Raw genomic sequence first — 17,749 nt, 5'->3', positions numbered from 1 at the left:
CACATGTTTTTCTGTTCATTAGTTGTTTCCTACCCTAATAGCATCTGCCATTAAATGTTTATATATAATTCCTAGTAGTTATGATTATCTTTTCAATGTAGAGGCCTTTTGAGAACTGAATTATATCTGATTTGATGTCTCTTATCTCAGTTTTATGTTCCTAATGTTTTATGTAACTTGCAAATCACTGATTTAAAAACACAGAAATTTAAGCGGGCATGTGGAGATGATAGAATTGAAAATAAAGGTTAGGGTTTTACCCATGTTATTTTTAAAGAAGTCAGCCTCTTCTTTGGTAAACTCAGCATCTGTGTACTTGAACATAAACTAATTTTGAAGTTCTTGTCCTCTGTAGCTGAACTCTTACTTGCCCATTACAAAATTGGGCAGGGATGAAGAGCCGTAACGAGTTGGGCTGTTGATGCATCATATAGCCAGCGTTGACCAGAATTCCTATAATTGGGATTTGTGAAAACAAGGCTTGGATGTGATGGGTTGTTCCAATGTAAAGTGTTACAAATAGAGGGCTCTTTTTCCTTGGTTGTACAAAGAGTACAGGACTCCAGTTTGCCTTTAATGTTCCATTACCGTGGTGGTGTTATTGAAAACTTACCGTAATCTCTCGGGAAGATCTTGAGCAAGAAGTGTTTCTGAGGGATGAGGCAGCTTTAGTGCATGGAGTTGGAGCAGTTGCTTGGAGTAACTGAGGGGAACGAGTCCCTTTTAGCAGATAACAAGTTGGACGCCAGTTCAATATGCAATTTGGAATTTATTTTTGAATTTAACAGCTAATGGCTCAATGGTTGGGCTTGCCTTTTCTCCCTTTTCTTCTTTCTTCAGGTTCCTGAAGCTACTAAAGAAGCAACACTGTTATCCTTCCTTTCCCTTTCGTCTAGACTGGCATCTCTGACCTTAGATTTATGTGACTTCCCTTATACAGCAGCACTTTTTGAATTTGCATGTCAGTTGTTATGTCTTCACCGCTGTAACTTGTACTGGTTTGTTCATCATTCAGGCGTTATATTTGCAGTTTCACGTTATTTGTGGTATTTATGCCCCAGTGAAGAGTTGGTGAAAGTTTGGCAACCTGTAAAAATTGGCATATAGGGATGACAAACGACCAAAGAGCTTTGCTTTGGGATAGGCTGTTTATCAGAAGGTTGGGTTCTGATTAAGTTTTAGCATACTTAGGAATTTCTCCAAGCTTTGTTCTCCAGCCGTAAGGATATATAAGGATCTGGAAAATAATCACGGGGCAGCAGCAATCACCTCTGTAGCGAGGTCTTTATTATGTGTGTCTGGTTTATACTCAGTAAAAATCAAAGTACAAAAATGATACGACAAAGTGGACTGTGTCCTACATTCCTATGACAGCACATAGCCATGCCAGCTTTCTTTGTGGACCTCAGCTTCTGTGGGTAAGAGGTGCCAACTATCTTGGGTTTGTAATCTTTCAAGAAATGATCTTGCCCTATCACTCCTTTCTCAAAGTACTTCCAACACTAGATATGCAGTATTTTACATTCTCGAGTTGTTTATGAGCCTCTGATAGTGTTCGTGAGTAGAGTGGAAAAGATGAAAGACCTTTGATATGACAAAGGTTAGGTTGGAGAAAATGTGTTTGATAAAAGTTGTGTCTCACACAAAGTTTGTATTTACATTATGTTTACTTTCCCGAAGTTTCCTTTGCTGCAATAGGAGAAGCTCCAACTTAGGCATAAGTTAGAGTGCTCTGACTTTTCTACTGAGCTACACAGTAGTCTGTGCTGCTCTGAATGATGATGTTTCTAAAAAAGTTAGCATCTTGTGTATTTATCTGCCATAGGCATTGCTATGCTACTCACTCATGAGGAGGAATTTTTAGTGTTACTGAAGATTTTCTCAAGAAAAGCCAGCTCAGACTTTGGAATAGGAGAGGAAAACCTGTCATGACCTTTTTTCTTTAAAAAAAAAAATCAATGGGTGGAGTAGGGGAGGAAGAAGCCTTCAGAAATATTGCTGGTTTCCAGGTGTTTACATAGCTTGGAGAATACACCTTGGCAGACCTTCTTAAAACAAGGGTTGCAAACGGGCAGTTTACTAACTTCCTCCAAACTTTTCATGGCTCTGAAATGCTTTTGTTGTGGTTTTAACCCAACTGGCAACCAACAACTCACCCTCCTCCACCCCTGGGGAATGGGGAGGAGAATCGGAGGAGTAAAGGCAAGGAGGCTTGTGGGTTGAGAGAGGAACAATTTAATAATTGAAATAAAATACATGATGCTGTTTAATAGACTATAAAATGGGTGATGCACGGTGCAGTTGCTCGTCACTGGCTGACCAATGCTCAGCCCATCTCCAGCCGGCGATCCCGGAGGATACAAATCCCGAAACGGCTATCCCATATGAGAGATACAACTTCCCAGCCAACCCTCATTTATATATCGAGCAGGACGCCTCATGGTGTGGAATATATCATGGGCCAATGTGGGTCGGTTGCCCTGGCTACGTTCCCAGCTTCTTGTGCATGCTAGCAAAACGTGAGGAGTTGAAAAGTCCTCGATTTGTCAGCAACAACTGAAACCATCAGTATATTGCCAACACTGTTCTCCTACCAAATCCCAGTCTGAATCCAAAACACAGTGCTATTTTAACTACTAAGCAGGAAACTAACTCTATCCCAGCCAAAACCAGGACACCTTTATTTTCAGGTTGTGGTTACTGCTTTAATGTGCCAGTGGCAGAGCATGGCAGTTAACAATAGAAAGACTCATCCAAAATTTCAAATTAGGTTGCAGACAGAGAGCACTTACTCCTAAGAGTAAGTGAATGCTTGAAAGCTGCAGTGAAAATGTTTCCTCCTAGGAGTATAAATTTACTCTGTGCCGGTTGTTTTGCAGTGTCTGATAATTGGGGCTGGACCCTGTGGCCTTCGTACAGCCATCGACCTGTCGTTCCTGGGAGCCAAGGTGGTGGTCATCGAAAAGAGGGATGCCTTTTCCCGCAACAACGTGCTGCATTTGTGGCCGTTCACCATACATGACTTGAGGGGTCTCGGCGCCAAAAAATTTTACGGCAAATTCTGCGCAGGATCCATAGACCATATCAGTAAGCACAGCCGCTGCTGGGCACGGCAGCTCTTGTTCTTTACTGGGAAAAGATGGGTGAGGGCCTGGGGTAACTCATTAAAATTCAGCCTACACCAGTCACTGCTCTGGAGTCCTTGTGGTACCATTCAGTCTTACCTTTGTGTGGCGCCTTGAGAGTATCACACATGCAATATATCTCATCTGCTACGCCTATTAATTTCTGAGGCATACCTTTTTCCTACACTAAAAAGTACATTTAAGGCTCAAACCTTTTTTTTTTTAAATAGATAATTTTCCTGGTTTTACTGTAACGTTCCTGCAGCTGCCACATTATTCTGTTTCTCTCGAGCATTGAGAGCGACTTGTAAAAAAGAAAAATTACTGAATGCTTTTGAATATTCTTGTGAATGTTGATCTGGAAAGAGGAGGAACAATTTTGACTTGAATTTTTGGAAGAGTGATGAAGATACTTTGAAGAAGACTGTCAGCCTATGAATAAGTGTTGATTAGATAGAGGTTTACAAATTAAAATTCAGAATAATTTTGATGATTCTCAAATTCTGAGAAATCAGTCTCCTTTCAAAGCTGAATGCTGTGATGGCGCAGGATTTATTATTTTTCAGATTTTCTTTTTTTCCAAAAATTTACTGGCCATAGCATAGCCAGGTTGTGTGTTTTTTTATTTTGGCAGTGAATAGTAAAACTGGAAAATCTTTGGAACTTCAGTCTTTCAGATTCCTTTTTTCCTTTCGAGTTTCTCATCGTTGTTATTCTTCCAGTACTTTATGCACATTATCTTCTTTTGTATCTCAGCACAGCCAAAATTTAGTGTTTAGCTGGAGCATTTTTTCATTTTGGAATCAGAAATGTGAGAGAGTCTTCCTTCAAATTAGTAGAATTTACACACTGTCACTTTCATACTCGCTACCTACATTAGCTGAAGAGGAAGGAGGTGGTGAAGAACTTACTACATACCCTCACCAACGCGGAGGTGCTAGGACAAAGGTGCAGTTCAGTGTTACAAGTACTGGGCTGATGAAATGGCTAGTTGCCATCTGTGATGAAAGTGCAGTGCTGCTTGTGCTCTCCTCCCTCCTTCTCCTGCGGTTCATGTTCTGGTTGTTTTCCTCGCTGCTGCTTTGGGGAGTGAAACATTAAAGTTTAGGTTTTATTCTTTGAAAAGGGCTGGAGTTTCAGCTATATAGAAGTTTCTTGGCATGCCGTGATATTCCACACCAGTGCTGCCTGGATGAAGTGCTGAGAACACCGTAGGAAAAAGAAAGTAGGAGCTGACCTTTAAATGAGTTTATCGGTAACGCCAGAGATGTGTGCACTTGTGTTGTCTTTTTTGTTTTCTTTTATTTCTTGATTATCTGCTTTTTTACAGGTATCCGCCAGCTCCAGCTTATCCTTTTGAAGGTTGCCTTGATCTTGGGAATAGAAATCCATGTCAATGTGGAATTCCAGGGGCTTGTTTACCCTCCGGAGGATCAGGAGAATGAAAGCAAGTAGCATTGAAATGGGTAGTAGAAAAAGGGAAAGTTATGGTAGGATACACAGACTCTTGCTCCTTAACCCTGCTCATAACTCGAAGTCCTTTCCTCGTGCTTCATCAATGACAGTAATTATTAGTACGCTTTTTCTTGAATTTTTAGTAGGATTTATTCTTTATAGTGACAAATTCAAATTAGTTAATATAGAAAACAAAATTGCCTGAAGTACCATACAGAAATAGACCAAGACACAGTAAATAGTAATTGCTGCTGAAATATTTAAGCCTATTACTCTAATAAGATATAAAACCAACTCTTTTCTGGGCATTCGCTGAGGATCTTTATGTTGGTGAAAGATCCTTGTTATGCTCTTCGTGAAACCTGTTCTCTGATCGCCATGGGAGATGGTGGCTTACTCGGTTTTTGGCATCCTGGTAGCTGAATAGGTGGTAGAGGAGCTACAAAGGTTGCAGTGATCCTTAAAGGTGATGGTCAGGAGGGTTTTTCTGGAGCTCTCTCCGATTCCCACAGAGTGGCTGTGCAAGTCAGCAATAACTGTGTCAACAATACAGCTGTCCTGCAGTGTTTCTTTACTGACCAAGTGAGGAAGGGATTATGGACAGTAAGATGTGGTTTTATGTATTTGCTCTGTTATGAGTTTATATTGTCATTAACTTGGAGTTTATCAACAGGAATAGGTTGGCGTGCATTGGTCCACCCAAAAACCCATCCGGTATCCGAGTATGAGTTTGAAGTCATCATTGGAGGGGATGGCAGGAGGAACACCTTAGAAGGTAATGGTCTGTCCATAATTTACTTTCAAATAGAGTTTATTCTTAAATCAATTAGAACAAAAATGTCCTTTAACATCCCTATTAAATCTGGAAAGACACTTGGTTAGTGGAAGGGAGATTAAAAGTCCATGTAAAAATCCGTTTGTATCAAAGACACGTGGGTTGTCGTTTTCCTCTCCACTAGCAATGAAATTAGATGTTTTGACCTGGATAATTTTTCCAGCGTTTTTTCTTTAGTTGAGTACTGTTGTAGCTCTTTGTCATGGTTTTACCCCAGCTGGCAACTGCGCCCCACGCAGCCCCTCACTCACTCCCCCCTGTTGGGACGAGGGAGAGGATCAGAAGGGTAAAAGTGAGAAAACTCGTGGGTTGAGGTAAAGACAGTTTAACAGGTAAAGCAAAAGCCAGACACACAAAGCAAACCAAGGAATTCATTCACTGCTTCCCATTGGCGGGCAGGTGTTCAGCCATCTCCAGGGAAGCAGAGCTCCATCACACGTAACGGCTACTTGGGGAGACAAATGCCATTGCTCTAGATGTCCCTCTTTCTTTCTTCTTCCCCCAGCTTTACATGCTGAGCATGATGTCATATGGTGTGGAATATTCCTGTGGTCAGCTGGGATCAGCTGTCCCAGCTGTGTCTCCTCCCAGCTTCTTGTGCACCCCCAGCCTGCTCACTGGTGGGGTGGGGTGAGGAGCAGAAAAGGCTCTGACTCTGTGTAAGTGCTGCTCAGCAGTAACTAAAACATCTCTGTCCTGTCAAAACTCTTCTCAGCACAAATCCAAAACACAGCCCCTTACCAGCTACTGTGAAGAAAATTGACTCTATCCCAACCAAAACCAGCACGTTCTTACTTTTGGGAGTAGGAACTGAAGTGTTGATTATTATTCTGTATAGTAGAGAATTCTGTCTTAATATTTTTGATCCAAGTTGCAGTTTTTGGAAGAGGTAGGAAAGAGAAGGGGAGCTTTTTCCCTAAACAAGAGCTTTTGTTTTTCTGATGAAGCAATTGTTGCTTTCTCTGTGGAGGAGTTTGTAATTCATCAGATCCATTCTCTCTTTTTTTATTTTGTGAGGGCACCTGCCTATGGCATCCTGACCCTTCTCCAAAGGTGTGCTCTATTTTTCAGTGTTACTACTTTATCCTTCCTGTAGGGTTTCGCCGAAAAGAGTTCCGTGGTAAACTAGCAATTGCTATTACAGCAAACTTCATCAATCGCAACACCACAGCTGAAGCCAAAGTAGAAGAGATCAGTGGTGTGGCCTTCATATTCAACCAGAAGTTCTTCCAGGATCTACGAGAAGCCACAGGTTTGCTAGCCATTGAAAATTATTAGTCTTTATTATTCCGACTTTGTAACTCGGGTATCGTGTTTAATCAATAAACTAACATCTTGTGCAAGAAAGTCAGTCATTGCTGTCTCTTTTTGTAGTCTGACTTCCCCATTTTTACAGCTGTTCTATACAGCTGTACACTGCACATGTGTATCATTCAGATGTGCTTCCTTTTTGTTCATGAGTGGAGAACTTATTTCCCTGAAGGTTTTCAGGAAATCTGAGCCCTGAATAGGAAAAGTCTGAATCCTGAGTTCAGCTTCCTGTATTCCACATCTGAATGCAAACCATAGAGTAATGATAAATATGTATACTTTTTAAAGAGGTAGCTATAGGCAGGTGAAACGTGGTTTTCATGGTTTTGTTGAAGATTCATATCTTAAAGTCATCAAAAGCATGGGAGAAATCTGCTTGGCATTCTCTGTAAGGCTTTCTAACCACCTAGTTTCTATTTATTTTCTTCTGGTAGAGCTCTTGTGTTACAGGTAACACGTAACTGGTTCCTTCACTACCCTGTCTTTTGTTCTGTCACAAGGTATCGACTTGGAGAATATTGTCTACTACAAAGACGATACACACTACTTTGTCATGACTGCCAAAAAGCAGAGCTTGCTGGAAAAAGGAGTGATACGGCATGTGGGTATTAACTTTTCCCCTGTTTTCTATAAACTGTGACTTTTGGGACAATTTGCTTTCGGTATTATGCTGAAAGAAGGGGAACATGCTCCTCTTCCGCCATGTAGTGCTTTTATACAGATGGACTTCAAAACACAAATATGTATGTTTAATGCCTTCCTGAACTGTTCTGAGCCATCAGAAGTGTGTTATAAGACCTATCCTCTCCAAATTTGTGTTCCTTTTTAGATTTGGGGGTTTCATTCATGGTAAGACAAAATATGCTTAAAGAACATTTGGTAGTTTAGTTGAGCTTCCCTCATTTTATGGAAATGAAAAAGCAGTGGGCGAAGAAAGTACTGGAAATGTGCCTATATCTTATTCTGACAGAAGCTGTTTTAAGAGTGGTTTGGCCACAAATGAATAAATAAGGATTGGGGTCTTGTGCCTTGTGTCTGAAGTGTGCAAAGAGAAATGCTCAGAAGTTTCTTAGCCCTTTCCCTGTCGGAAGTGCTAACAGGACTGGTTACTGTTTGCAATAAAAGATTTACAAATTTTCTTTTAGAAGCATGAACGCAGGTAGGAATGAAAAATATTAGAGGGCAAACCTGTATCAGCGGATTTGTAGGAATTTTAATGCCAACGATTGTATATACTAGTCTTTAAATAAACTTGTGTATTTGACTATTTCACTATTATCTTTTTGGCAGGATTATGCTGACACGGAGTTACTACTCTCAAGGGAGAACGTGGACCAGGAGGCTCTGCTGAACTACGCCAGAGAAGCAGCTGACTTCTCCACCAATCAGCAGCTGCCGTCGCTGGATTTTGCCATCAATCACTACGGTCAGCCAGACGTGGCCATGTTCGACTTCACCTGCATGTACGCGTCCGAGAACGCCGCCTTGGTGCGAGAGCAGAACGGCCACCAGTTGCTCGTGGCACTGGTTGGGGACAGTCTCTTAGAGGTTTGTTTTAGACTTACGGTGTGTAAACAGTGAACTGAAGCGTGAGCACAAGCCGCTGCACCCATCGCTGAAATAGGTGCTGCCTATAAGACAGTGACTATGAGGAAAGCTACTGTTTGTAATATAATTAAGTGGGAGGTTTGAAGAAGAGTAGGAGTGTTGGGAAAACAGAGTATTTAGGATGGTGGTGATACTTCAGAAAATGTGTGCAGCGATTTTTCTGATGATATGTCTGTTCCATCTGCTTCTTATTGGGACAATTAGACTCTCGACAGAACCTACTGTAGGCCTGTTAACAATTAGCATTTTGTAGTTGGTTAAAAAGTACAATCTTGGAAGAGGAGCTGTTAAGGCACTCCAGGCAATGAATTGTTGTTGGAAATAGAGGAACGTTGGCTTTGGGGAAACTCACGGGCAATTCACCAAACATCTGGCTTCCTCTAGCCCAGCAGGGGTGCAGCTTTAAGCTAATTACTGAGCTATAATTTCCCAGCAGATTGCCATCTGAATATATTATTGATATTTGTTTAAAATTTTCCTTAACTGATGCTTTTCCTTTCTCTGCTTTTTTTTCATTAACTCTAATATTAGCCATTTTGGCCAATGGGAACTGGAATAGCCAGGGGATTTTTGGCTGCAATGGACTCTGCTTGGATGGTACGAAGTTGGTCGCTCGGAGCTAGTCCTTTGGAAGTTCTTGCAGAGAGGTAAGAGAGAAAATGAGTACACTTACAGTTCTAATCTAATCCTCCAATGTCACATCATTCATTCCAGTTTCTTCCAGTACAAATATATAGACAGAATAGCAGATACAGATTCTCACTGTGTTTGGAGGATGCTTGAGGGTATATTTCAATTGAAGAAAAAAATTCCTATGGGGCTGATAAAATGAAATATTTTTATAGACGAGTGAGAAATGTTGCAGATATTCTTGGTCCTAGTTTTAAAAGCGGATTAGACCAAGAGTCTTTTTTTGGTGCTTACTGGTATTACATGGAGAAAGTGAGCCTGGCTTGCTGTCACCAGCCTTGCAGTAGCAAACCAGATCAAGATGTAGGTACCTTTAAAGTACCACAGCCAAAAATTCTTGCCATCTCCTATTACCTTGTAAATATCTTTTATGATTTTCTTTCAAGGAAGCCGTGACCTCCTTTTATTTCATGTTCTCCTAAATTGATTGCTTTGTTTCTTTAAGCCAAACAACATCTTGTGTTTCTTTAGAGTATCGAGTTCTTGATCATAGAATCGTTTAGGTTGGAAAAGACCTATAGGATTGTCAAGTCCAACCATAAACCTAGCACTGCCAAGTCCACCGCTAAACCATGTCCCTGGGTGCCACATCTACATGGCTTTTAAATCCCTCCAGGGATGATGACTCAACCACTTCCCTGGGCAGCCTGTTCCAATGCTTGACAACCCTTTCAGAGAATAAATTTTTCATAATATCCAATCTAAACCTCCTCTGGTGCAACTTGAGGCCATTTCCTCTTGTCCTAATGCTTGTTCCTTGGGAAGAGAGACTGATATCCACCTCACTACAACCTCCTTTCAGGTAGTGTAGAGAGCAATAAGGTCTCCCCTTAGCCGCCTTTTCTCCAGGCTAAACAACCCCAGTTCCCTCAGCTGCTCCTTGTAAGACTTGTGCTCCAGACCCTTCACCAGCTTTGTTGCCCTTCTCTGGACACGCTCCAGCACCTCAATGTCCTTCTTGTAGCGAGGGGCCCAAAGCTGAACACAGTATTCGAGGTGCAGCCTCACCAGTGCTGAGTACAGGGGGACAGTCACTTCCCCAGTCCTGCTGGCCATACTGTTTCTGATGCAAGCCAGGACGCTATGGGCCTTGTTGGCCACCTGGGCACACCGCTGGCTCATATTCAGCTGGCTGTTGACCAACACCTCCAGGTCCTTTTATGTCGGACAGCTTTCCAGCCACTCTTCCCCAAGCCTGTAGTGTTGCATGGAGTTGTGGTGACTCAAGTGCAGGACCTGACACTTGGCCTTGTTGAATCTCATCCAATTGGCCTCGGCCCATTGATCCAGCCTGTCCAGATCCGTCTGTACAGCCTTCCTACCCTCAAGCAGATCAATACTCCTGCCCGACTTGGTGTCATCTGCAAACTTAATGAGGGTGCACTCGATCCACTTGTTCAAATGATCGATAAAGATGCTAAACAGAACTCATCTTTGGTTGAATATTGTTTTGGTGACTCAAAATGATGTCTTAGAGATCAGAACTCGAGTAATTAAAAGATGAGGTAAGTAAAAGCAACAGCTAGTAGAACTTATTTTAAACTCAAGCAACTGCAGCTTCTGAGCATCAGGAACCATAGTATAATTATGAAAATTGTATAAATGGCACAATGGATATATGAAATTCCATTTGCACAAATTTAAAAAAAAATGTTGCAATTGGATCCAGACTTCCATCACCTTTCCATTAGACATTTGCGGACAGCAGCAAGATCTTCCATGAGTCTTCTCTTCTACACGCTGAACAAACCCAGTTCTCTTGAGCTCTCCTCCCAGGACAATGTGACTCTTCCTGAGTTGCTCCAGTGTCTCAGCGTCTTATTGTACTAGGGAACCCTTTCAGTTATGCTTAATGTATTGTTTTCTTATGTCCTTTTGATTTCTGGAGTTGTATTAAATTGCAGATTTTAGTTTACTGAATCTTAACTATTCAGTGTGTGAAGTCGTTGGATTTGTGATCTGAATGTTTGTCCCTCGAGGATTTACTTAGCAGTATTAGCAGTGATGCATCTCTGAAAAAAACCCAACCAAACCCAAAACCTCAAAACCAACCAGACTTAGACCAACCAAAGCCAAAACCTCAAAACAACCAGACTTAGACCAACCAACCCCTAAAACTTTTTTAAATTTTATTTTCCCAAAGGGAAAGCATTTATAGGCTGCTGCCTCAGACCACCCCTGAGAACGTGAGTAAGAACTTCAGCCATTACAGCATTGATCCCGCCACCCGGTATCCGAATATCAACGTCAACTTCCTGCGGCCGCAGCAGGTAACCAGCCAGTCGGTGCTTCCGGATGCTTGTAATCTGCCTTATCCTTCCTTAGGTGGGGCTGTGCTGGTGTCCTGGGAATGGTGAGTGACCTGATGTGGAAGCAGTGAAAAGCAGATACATCAGTCCAGCGCAGACCTCTGTACTGTCACAGATTCCGGTTTAGGATTTTTTTATTTTGATAGTTTTAACGGTGCTGTAACGACACATGAAATCTATACGTTTGTGTGCGTTTGCGCGAGTACGTGCGCGTTGTCTTTGTAATAATCTGGCACAGCAGCCTGTCACTGCAATTTGGGATCTGCTGAGCAGCAGCAGTCAGCTAGATCAGCACTGATGAGCTGATCCTTTTTGTTCTGGGGTTCGTGGGCTAGAATTTCTGCTAGAGAAATTGGGGTTAGAGATTTCTGCTATGTAAGTGACTTGTCTTTTTGTGCCTTGGGGTGGCTCCTTCTTGCCCTCTGGCTCTTCCTGTATGGATCTTGGGTGCATGGCATGTTGGTAATTTTTAATTTTTTTTTTTTGGTCGTTTTAGGTACGCCACTTGTATAATACAGGAGACTTGAAAGACATTCACCTGGAAATAGAGAACTTTGTGAACTCCAGGACACCAAAGTTGACTCGGAATGGTAGGCCTGGCTACTATTCTGTTCCTTTCGGTATTCTAGAGCCGGATCAGTGCAGTAATCAGAGCAGCAGGGCTGTAGAGTACCAGTGTCTTTTGGTTTAGAAAACGTATCCAGCAATTGTTGTGTCAGTCTGATTTTTCTAATCTTTCAAGTTTGAATTAACATGTAAATATATTTTTGCTTGCCTAATTTCCCTTGTTTTATAATGCTGTTAAATTTCGCAGCGTATTTGCTTATGCAAGCATTTCTTTTCACCTCCTTTGTTCTGTAACAATGTCCTTACTTAGAGTGCAGAAGCCTAACTTGAGTTCACTCCAACAGTAAACTCGGAATTCTTACAAACATAATGGAAGTTTTCTTCTGCAGTCTTTCATGTTCATGCTTTCCTTTACTTAATCTTATCTCTTAGCTTAACTAAACGAAGCCTCGCTTGCTTGCATTCTTCGGAAAATTAGATGCCTTCTGATAAGCATTTCAGTATATGTCTGCTTGTCCTGTACCCTGAGGGGTGTGTTGAACTTTTCCTTTTCCATTCACCTTTGGATGTCCAGAGAGTCTTGGGGGACTCTGAGAATGGTGCTTTGCTGCTGAGCTTCCCTTTCACTGCTGAGTAGCTGTGTAGCCTTTTGATTTGTTCTTTGCCCTGCAACCACGTCCCTTTAGGCTGTAATCTCATCAGATTTTACAGCAAGGCAAGGTCAGACCAGGTCAGTGCTTTTAAAGGAAAGCTTTCAAGAGAAAAGAAAAAGTTGCGCAAGTAGGTTTGTAGATCTTCCATTAGAAATAGTGTATCTGGGCTTTAGAGAGCATTGTGCTACTGTAGCCTTTTGATCATATTTAACAAGCCTTTGCGGCTGTTTGATGATTCCTGGGGCTCTTTTACAAGGGCTAGCATGAAAAGCCTGGCAAGTTATCTCTTAGATAATTACTTTTTAGCAAATTAAGAATCCTTTATCGGATCTAAAATAGATACGATAGTCTTTTAAAAAAAAAAAAAAATTCTATCCTGTATTGCCCATTGTAGAAGGGTCTTGTTTACATGAAAGTTTTGTTTGCTGATTAGTGGGTTTTATGTTGTATTTAGAATTTATGAAAGAGATGTTGTGCATTTCTACTTAAAACCACGGTTTCTTACAGAGTCTGTAGCTCGCTCTAGTAAATTACTCAGTTGGTGCCAGAGGCAGACGGATGGATATGCTGGTGTTAATGTCACAGATCTCACGATGTCGTGGAAAAGCGGCCTAGCTTTGTGTGCCATTATCCACAGATACCGTCCAGACTTAATGTGAGTAACTGGCTGTCTTGAGTAACTGGGAGGAGCAGGACATTAGTGTTATTTGGAACTAATAGTGTGGCGACTGAGGCAATGCATTTGTGACTTATGGAGAAATGGATTGAAATGAATTCAATTAAACATAATAGAGGCTTAGGTATGGTGATTCACCAGCAGAGTGAAAGGTCGTAATAGCTTGATGAATATGAAGATAAATGTGTTGTCGTTTTCCCTTCTGGATGATTTGACAGAATTAAGCTCCAAATTGGTACTGACTGGAAAGGATTCTTGACTGACAGCTCTTTTCTCTGTGAAGTTAGTCAAGAATAGTTCATAGTTTCGGTTAAATTTCTTGTGAACACGTCTCTACACAGCCCTTAATAAATCTCTTGTTTATCAGTAACTCTTTTTCAAGACTTTTAGGCTGCTCTTTTTAGAAGTAGTGACCCACAATCTAAACAGAGACGTTGCTACTGTTAGTGCACTAACATGCCCATTGGATGAATGAGAGAGGCGTCCTCTTACTTGATGTATTGGGTAAAACAGTGTCCAGATTCTAGAAAAGGAAAACACTGGCTGGAAAAAAAAACAGGAGCAAAGACTCTGGTACTTTAATTGAAATCTGAAGTGACTTCAACTTCCCAAAGGGACATTAGAAAAAATAAATGCTAGGTCTGTATTTAGAGACATAATCCAATGTAAAGCATGCTGAAAAATTACTTGGTTATTCCCTTCCGTGTGCGCTGAGTTACTTCTCTGTTGGTGTGCTCGAGTTAACCTGAGCTACGCCATTTAGTAGCTGTATAGCTTGTGGAGAGTTCAAATGCTTTTTGAAATGGTTTATGTGATTCACTTCAAGCTCTAGTTTTTTATCTAGTTTTTATGTAGTTCTACCGGTTTTGGAAAAAGCCAGCAGAACTAAAATATGAATCACTCAAGAAAAAAGGGGACAAAAGTGAAGGCTTAATTTAGTTCCAAGTGCACAAAAGATTTTAGGTAGGAGAAAACAGTACAGTGTTCCAGCAGAGGAGTAAGTGAAGATATATTTCAGAGACTAATAAAATTTTTAAGAAGAAAAATCTGAATTTGGAGGAGGAGCAAAAAATAAAAAACTGAATACACTTGAGCCAAAGTTCACCATGATTAAGAAGCATCAACTCTGCAATACCAAAAGATTACTGGGAAATAAATTTGAGAGATTTTTTTTGGGGGGGGGGGCGGGGAAGGAGATAGATCCCTGAGTTCTGTTCTTTGAGATTTGTTTCTACTTGATTCGGTGCATACTGTCTTTCTGCCCTTTGCAGAGACTTTGATTCTTTGGATGAGTACAACGTGGAGAAGAATAACCAGTTAGCCTTTGACATCGCTGAGAAAGAGTTTGGAATATCTCCCATTATGACTGGAAAGGAAATGGCATCTGTGGGAGAGCCAGATAAACTGTCGATGGTGATGTACCTCACACAGTTCTATGAGATGTTCAAAGACACCATCCCCTCTAGCGGTAAGGAGTTTGAGGCAGGCCTCTTGGATTTAAAGATAGGATTAAAGCTTCAGGATGAGGGTGTGTGCTTCAGTTACCTTCCTGCTGCTTCTGCATCGGTTCATACTAGTCATGCACTAACTTCACGTTACAAAAGTTGACGACTTTTTGGTTCTGATAAAGACTGCGTTAGCCCCATCAGGAGCAAAAAATGAGTTAATACAAAATAACGTTCTCAAAATAACGTCCTCAAAAGTTCTAAAGTCACCTCAGCACTACTAGGTAACTGCTCGGCTTTCTTGCTCTTAGTAGGGGTTCACCTGATGTGAGATGATTGCTAGTAGTTGTTTTGTAGGTAATTTCAAAACACTGGCCAAGTTTTATCTGTTTACCATCTGAGTAACTTCAGGCTGCTGAGGAGTGGAAGATACTTGATTAGAACTGAAAGATGCCTAATACAAATCAATATGGCCTACCTTTAAATATTAATAATGTTGTTATAGCTGTTTCTTTATTACTGATGATCTTAATTCAACTCTATCGTTCTGGTAGGGAAAAAAAAGTGTTTAATAGCCTTTTAGAAATATAACGTGTATCAGGTATTATTTCTAAAACTGTGAAGTCTTCTTAGGAATACTGATGATCGTGATGCTCTTTAAATATGAAAGTAAATAGAGTAAACAAAGTTACTATTTATTCTGAGTGGTTGTAAACCCTGAAAGGAGAATTGATTTTGGCTAAATGAAATAGTAGAGTAGCCGAGAAAGATATTAATTCTGGACATTATAAGCATTATGAAAGAGTGTTATGTTAAAAAAAAAATAAATCAGTGAGTCCTTCAGTTGTGAATTTAATAATAGCACCACAGAATAATTGCTTGACATTCCCTTGTCCTCTCTGGTTTTGCTAACAGATAGTCTGGACCTGAACGCAGAAGAGAAAGCTGCCCTAATTGCCAGTACCAAATCACCCATCTCTTTTCTTAGTAAACTGGGACAAAGCATCTCTCGGAAACGCACTCCGAAGGTAACCATACCACAGTGTTGATAACACTTGTGTCTGTTAGGCTGCTGGCCAAGTAGGTGGTCCTAAAAATGTATGTGTAAGTGTCTGCTCTGAATTTACAAAAGACCACGTGCTCGTCAGCTCTTGGCACGGGGCAAAACATGACACTCATAACTGCAGAATCACATCTGTAATATGTGCTCTCAACGAGTGGTATATTGCAGTCTTAAAATCCTAGCCTGGTGGTAGTATTTGAGGATGTACTTTGAATTGGAACATAACAACTTGCTCGGTTCCCAGTTAGTTGGAAGTGTTGAAGAATGTCCAATTCGAAGGTAAGAATCTCCTCAAATAAATGGAGGATGAGCCCAGAGAATTAATCAGTTGTGTTGCAAAGCTTATTTAAGGGCACTGATGACATTTATCTCAGGCTACAAAGGTATGAGAATCCTTATCTTTGGTTTTTTTTGCCTCCTCCTTCCATTTTCAGGACAAAAAAGAAAAGGAACTGGATGGTGCAGGAAAGAGGAGAAAAACTAGCCAATCTGAGGATGTAAGTATTACAGTGAGGAAGATGTCAGGGACACCTACATGTGGTAGGTTCCTTGTTCCCAATTCAGTCCTTTCGTTTTCTATATTCAGGGTTTATATAAGTTTTTTTTAAATAAAAATTAATTATTCTTCAGAGGTTATGCTTTGTCATAGTTACAGCGCAAATATTTTACTGATGCTTATGAAAGAGGAGAACACAACAAATGAAATGCTGCGATTCCCTCGTATTCTGTTTTTATTGCAGTTTAGTTTGATTTGATGAGGACACCAAGAATAAAACTTTACTGCAGTACTCATGCAGTGTAGTCAGAATTTTCATTCATATTTCAACTTTAGCCTTGGCTAGTGCAAAAAGTGTGTGTTTCTAGTGTGCCCCATGTGAGGCAGGCAGTCCTTCCCTCGAAATGTTTATAGGTAAACAGGTACAAATGAGTTAAGTGCTTTGAGTTGTCGGTGGTTTTACTGTCAGAGCAAAGGGGTGGAGGGGAAAAGTTGCATCTTGTTCAACTTTGACGTCACCGATTGTTAGGAGGACGTCCCACGAAGCTACAGGGAAGAAAGACCCACGCTGGTGAGCGCCCTGACGGAGAGGAGAATCGATGCTGCCATTGGGAATCAGAACAAAGTCAAGTCTATGGCAACGCAGCTGCTGGCCAAGTTTGAGGAGAATGCACCAGTTCAGTCCTCAAGCTTACGAAGACAGGTAGGAGATGGCTAATAAACTCTTTGATTTTGGAATTACGGAGGAAAATAATGAATAACAACATGCATTCCTTGAGACTGGATGCTAGTGGTTCTCTTCTACTTCAAAGGCTATCCTAGGGAAGAGTGAAGCTTACTCAAAAGAGAAAAATTTCTAATTTAGGAGTATGGGATAGAGAAAAACTTCCTAATAAAAGTCTGTTTCTCTGTTATTGCCTGTATTATGTTACGTAATCTTGTTCAAAAACATCTTAGCAGCAACTAGCTTTCTCTTGTAACTCCTGGTGCTGTTGAAAAGCTTTCCAGGAACATTCTGTTTCTGATGTTTAAGGACTATCATTCCATTTCTGATTTGAACTTTTTCATGCCAGGCTGTATCTGTTTGTTCTTGTGAACTGTGATTAAGTTTTGTATGCGTGTGTAAGCGCAGCAGATAAATGCCTGGGAGTTTCTTTGCAATCGGGATATTTGTTTCCTTCTGGTGAGGCTTCCTGATTATTCAGGATGGTATCTGAGCTACTTCAACTGCAGCATAGTTGTCTTTGGAGTTAGATTGAGTCACTTCAACCTACTGCTAGCAGTGCGCCGTCAGCAGAGTAAGGCTCGGGATGGTTTCAGTGCCTGAGTTCTTGCTCTGCTGAGTGGTCTGTCTTTGCTGCTCGTGCCAAGCTGTGTGGTGCCATGGCCAGATTGTGAGTGGGACCTGACCTGGCTACTCCAAAGCTAGGTCAGGGATGTCTGTGCTGCACTGGATAATGTGATCTCAAAACGGTGACGTTTATCCCACTCCTTCACCAATCAAATGTTTCCTCAC

The 17,749-nt window shown here is 41.1% G+C and overlaps 1 protein-coding gene across 1 annotated transcript in view; it reads left to right on the top strand.

Moving 5' to 3' along the window:
* Window positions 1-17,749, top strand: part of MICAL3 (microtubule associated monooxygenase, calponin and LIM domain containing 3) — a 165,082-nt gene that overhangs the window by 55,914 nt on the left and 91,419 nt on the right. The window contains exons 3-16 of the mRNA XM_086609661.1: window positions 2,880-3,087; window positions 4,456-4,572; window positions 5,254-5,355; window positions 6,512-6,667; window positions 7,227-7,327; window positions 8,017-8,274; window positions 8,866-8,981; window positions 11,168-11,294; window positions 11,830-11,923; window positions 13,061-13,208; window positions 14,501-14,697; window positions 15,590-15,702; window positions 16,172-16,234; window positions 16,763-16,936. Of these exons, the coding sequence (XP_086465787.1) occupies window positions 2,880-3,087; window positions 4,456-4,572; window positions 5,254-5,355; window positions 6,512-6,667; window positions 7,227-7,327; window positions 8,017-8,274; window positions 8,866-8,981; window positions 11,168-11,294; window positions 11,830-11,923; window positions 13,061-13,208; window positions 14,501-14,697; window positions 15,590-15,702; window positions 16,172-16,234; window positions 16,763-16,936 (1,974 nt within the window). The remainder of the gene's footprint in view (window positions 1-2,879; window positions 3,088-4,455; window positions 4,573-5,253; window positions 5,356-6,511; window positions 6,668-7,226; window positions 7,328-8,016; window positions 8,275-8,865; window positions 8,982-11,167; window positions 11,295-11,829; window positions 11,924-13,060; window positions 13,209-14,500; window positions 14,698-15,589; window positions 15,703-16,171; window positions 16,235-16,762; window positions 16,937-17,749) is intronic.

This window comes from Tauraco erythrolophus, chromosome 4, assembly GCF_009769465.1.
Source record: "Tauraco erythrolophus isolate bTauEry1 chromosome 4, bTauEry1.pri, whole genome shotgun sequence".
Lineage (NCBI taxonomy): Eukaryota > Metazoa > Chordata > Aves > Musophagiformes > Musophagidae > Tauraco > Tauraco erythrolophus.
Note: the sequence above shows the minus strand (reverse complement) of the source record. Positions and strands in the feature narration are given on the sequence as shown.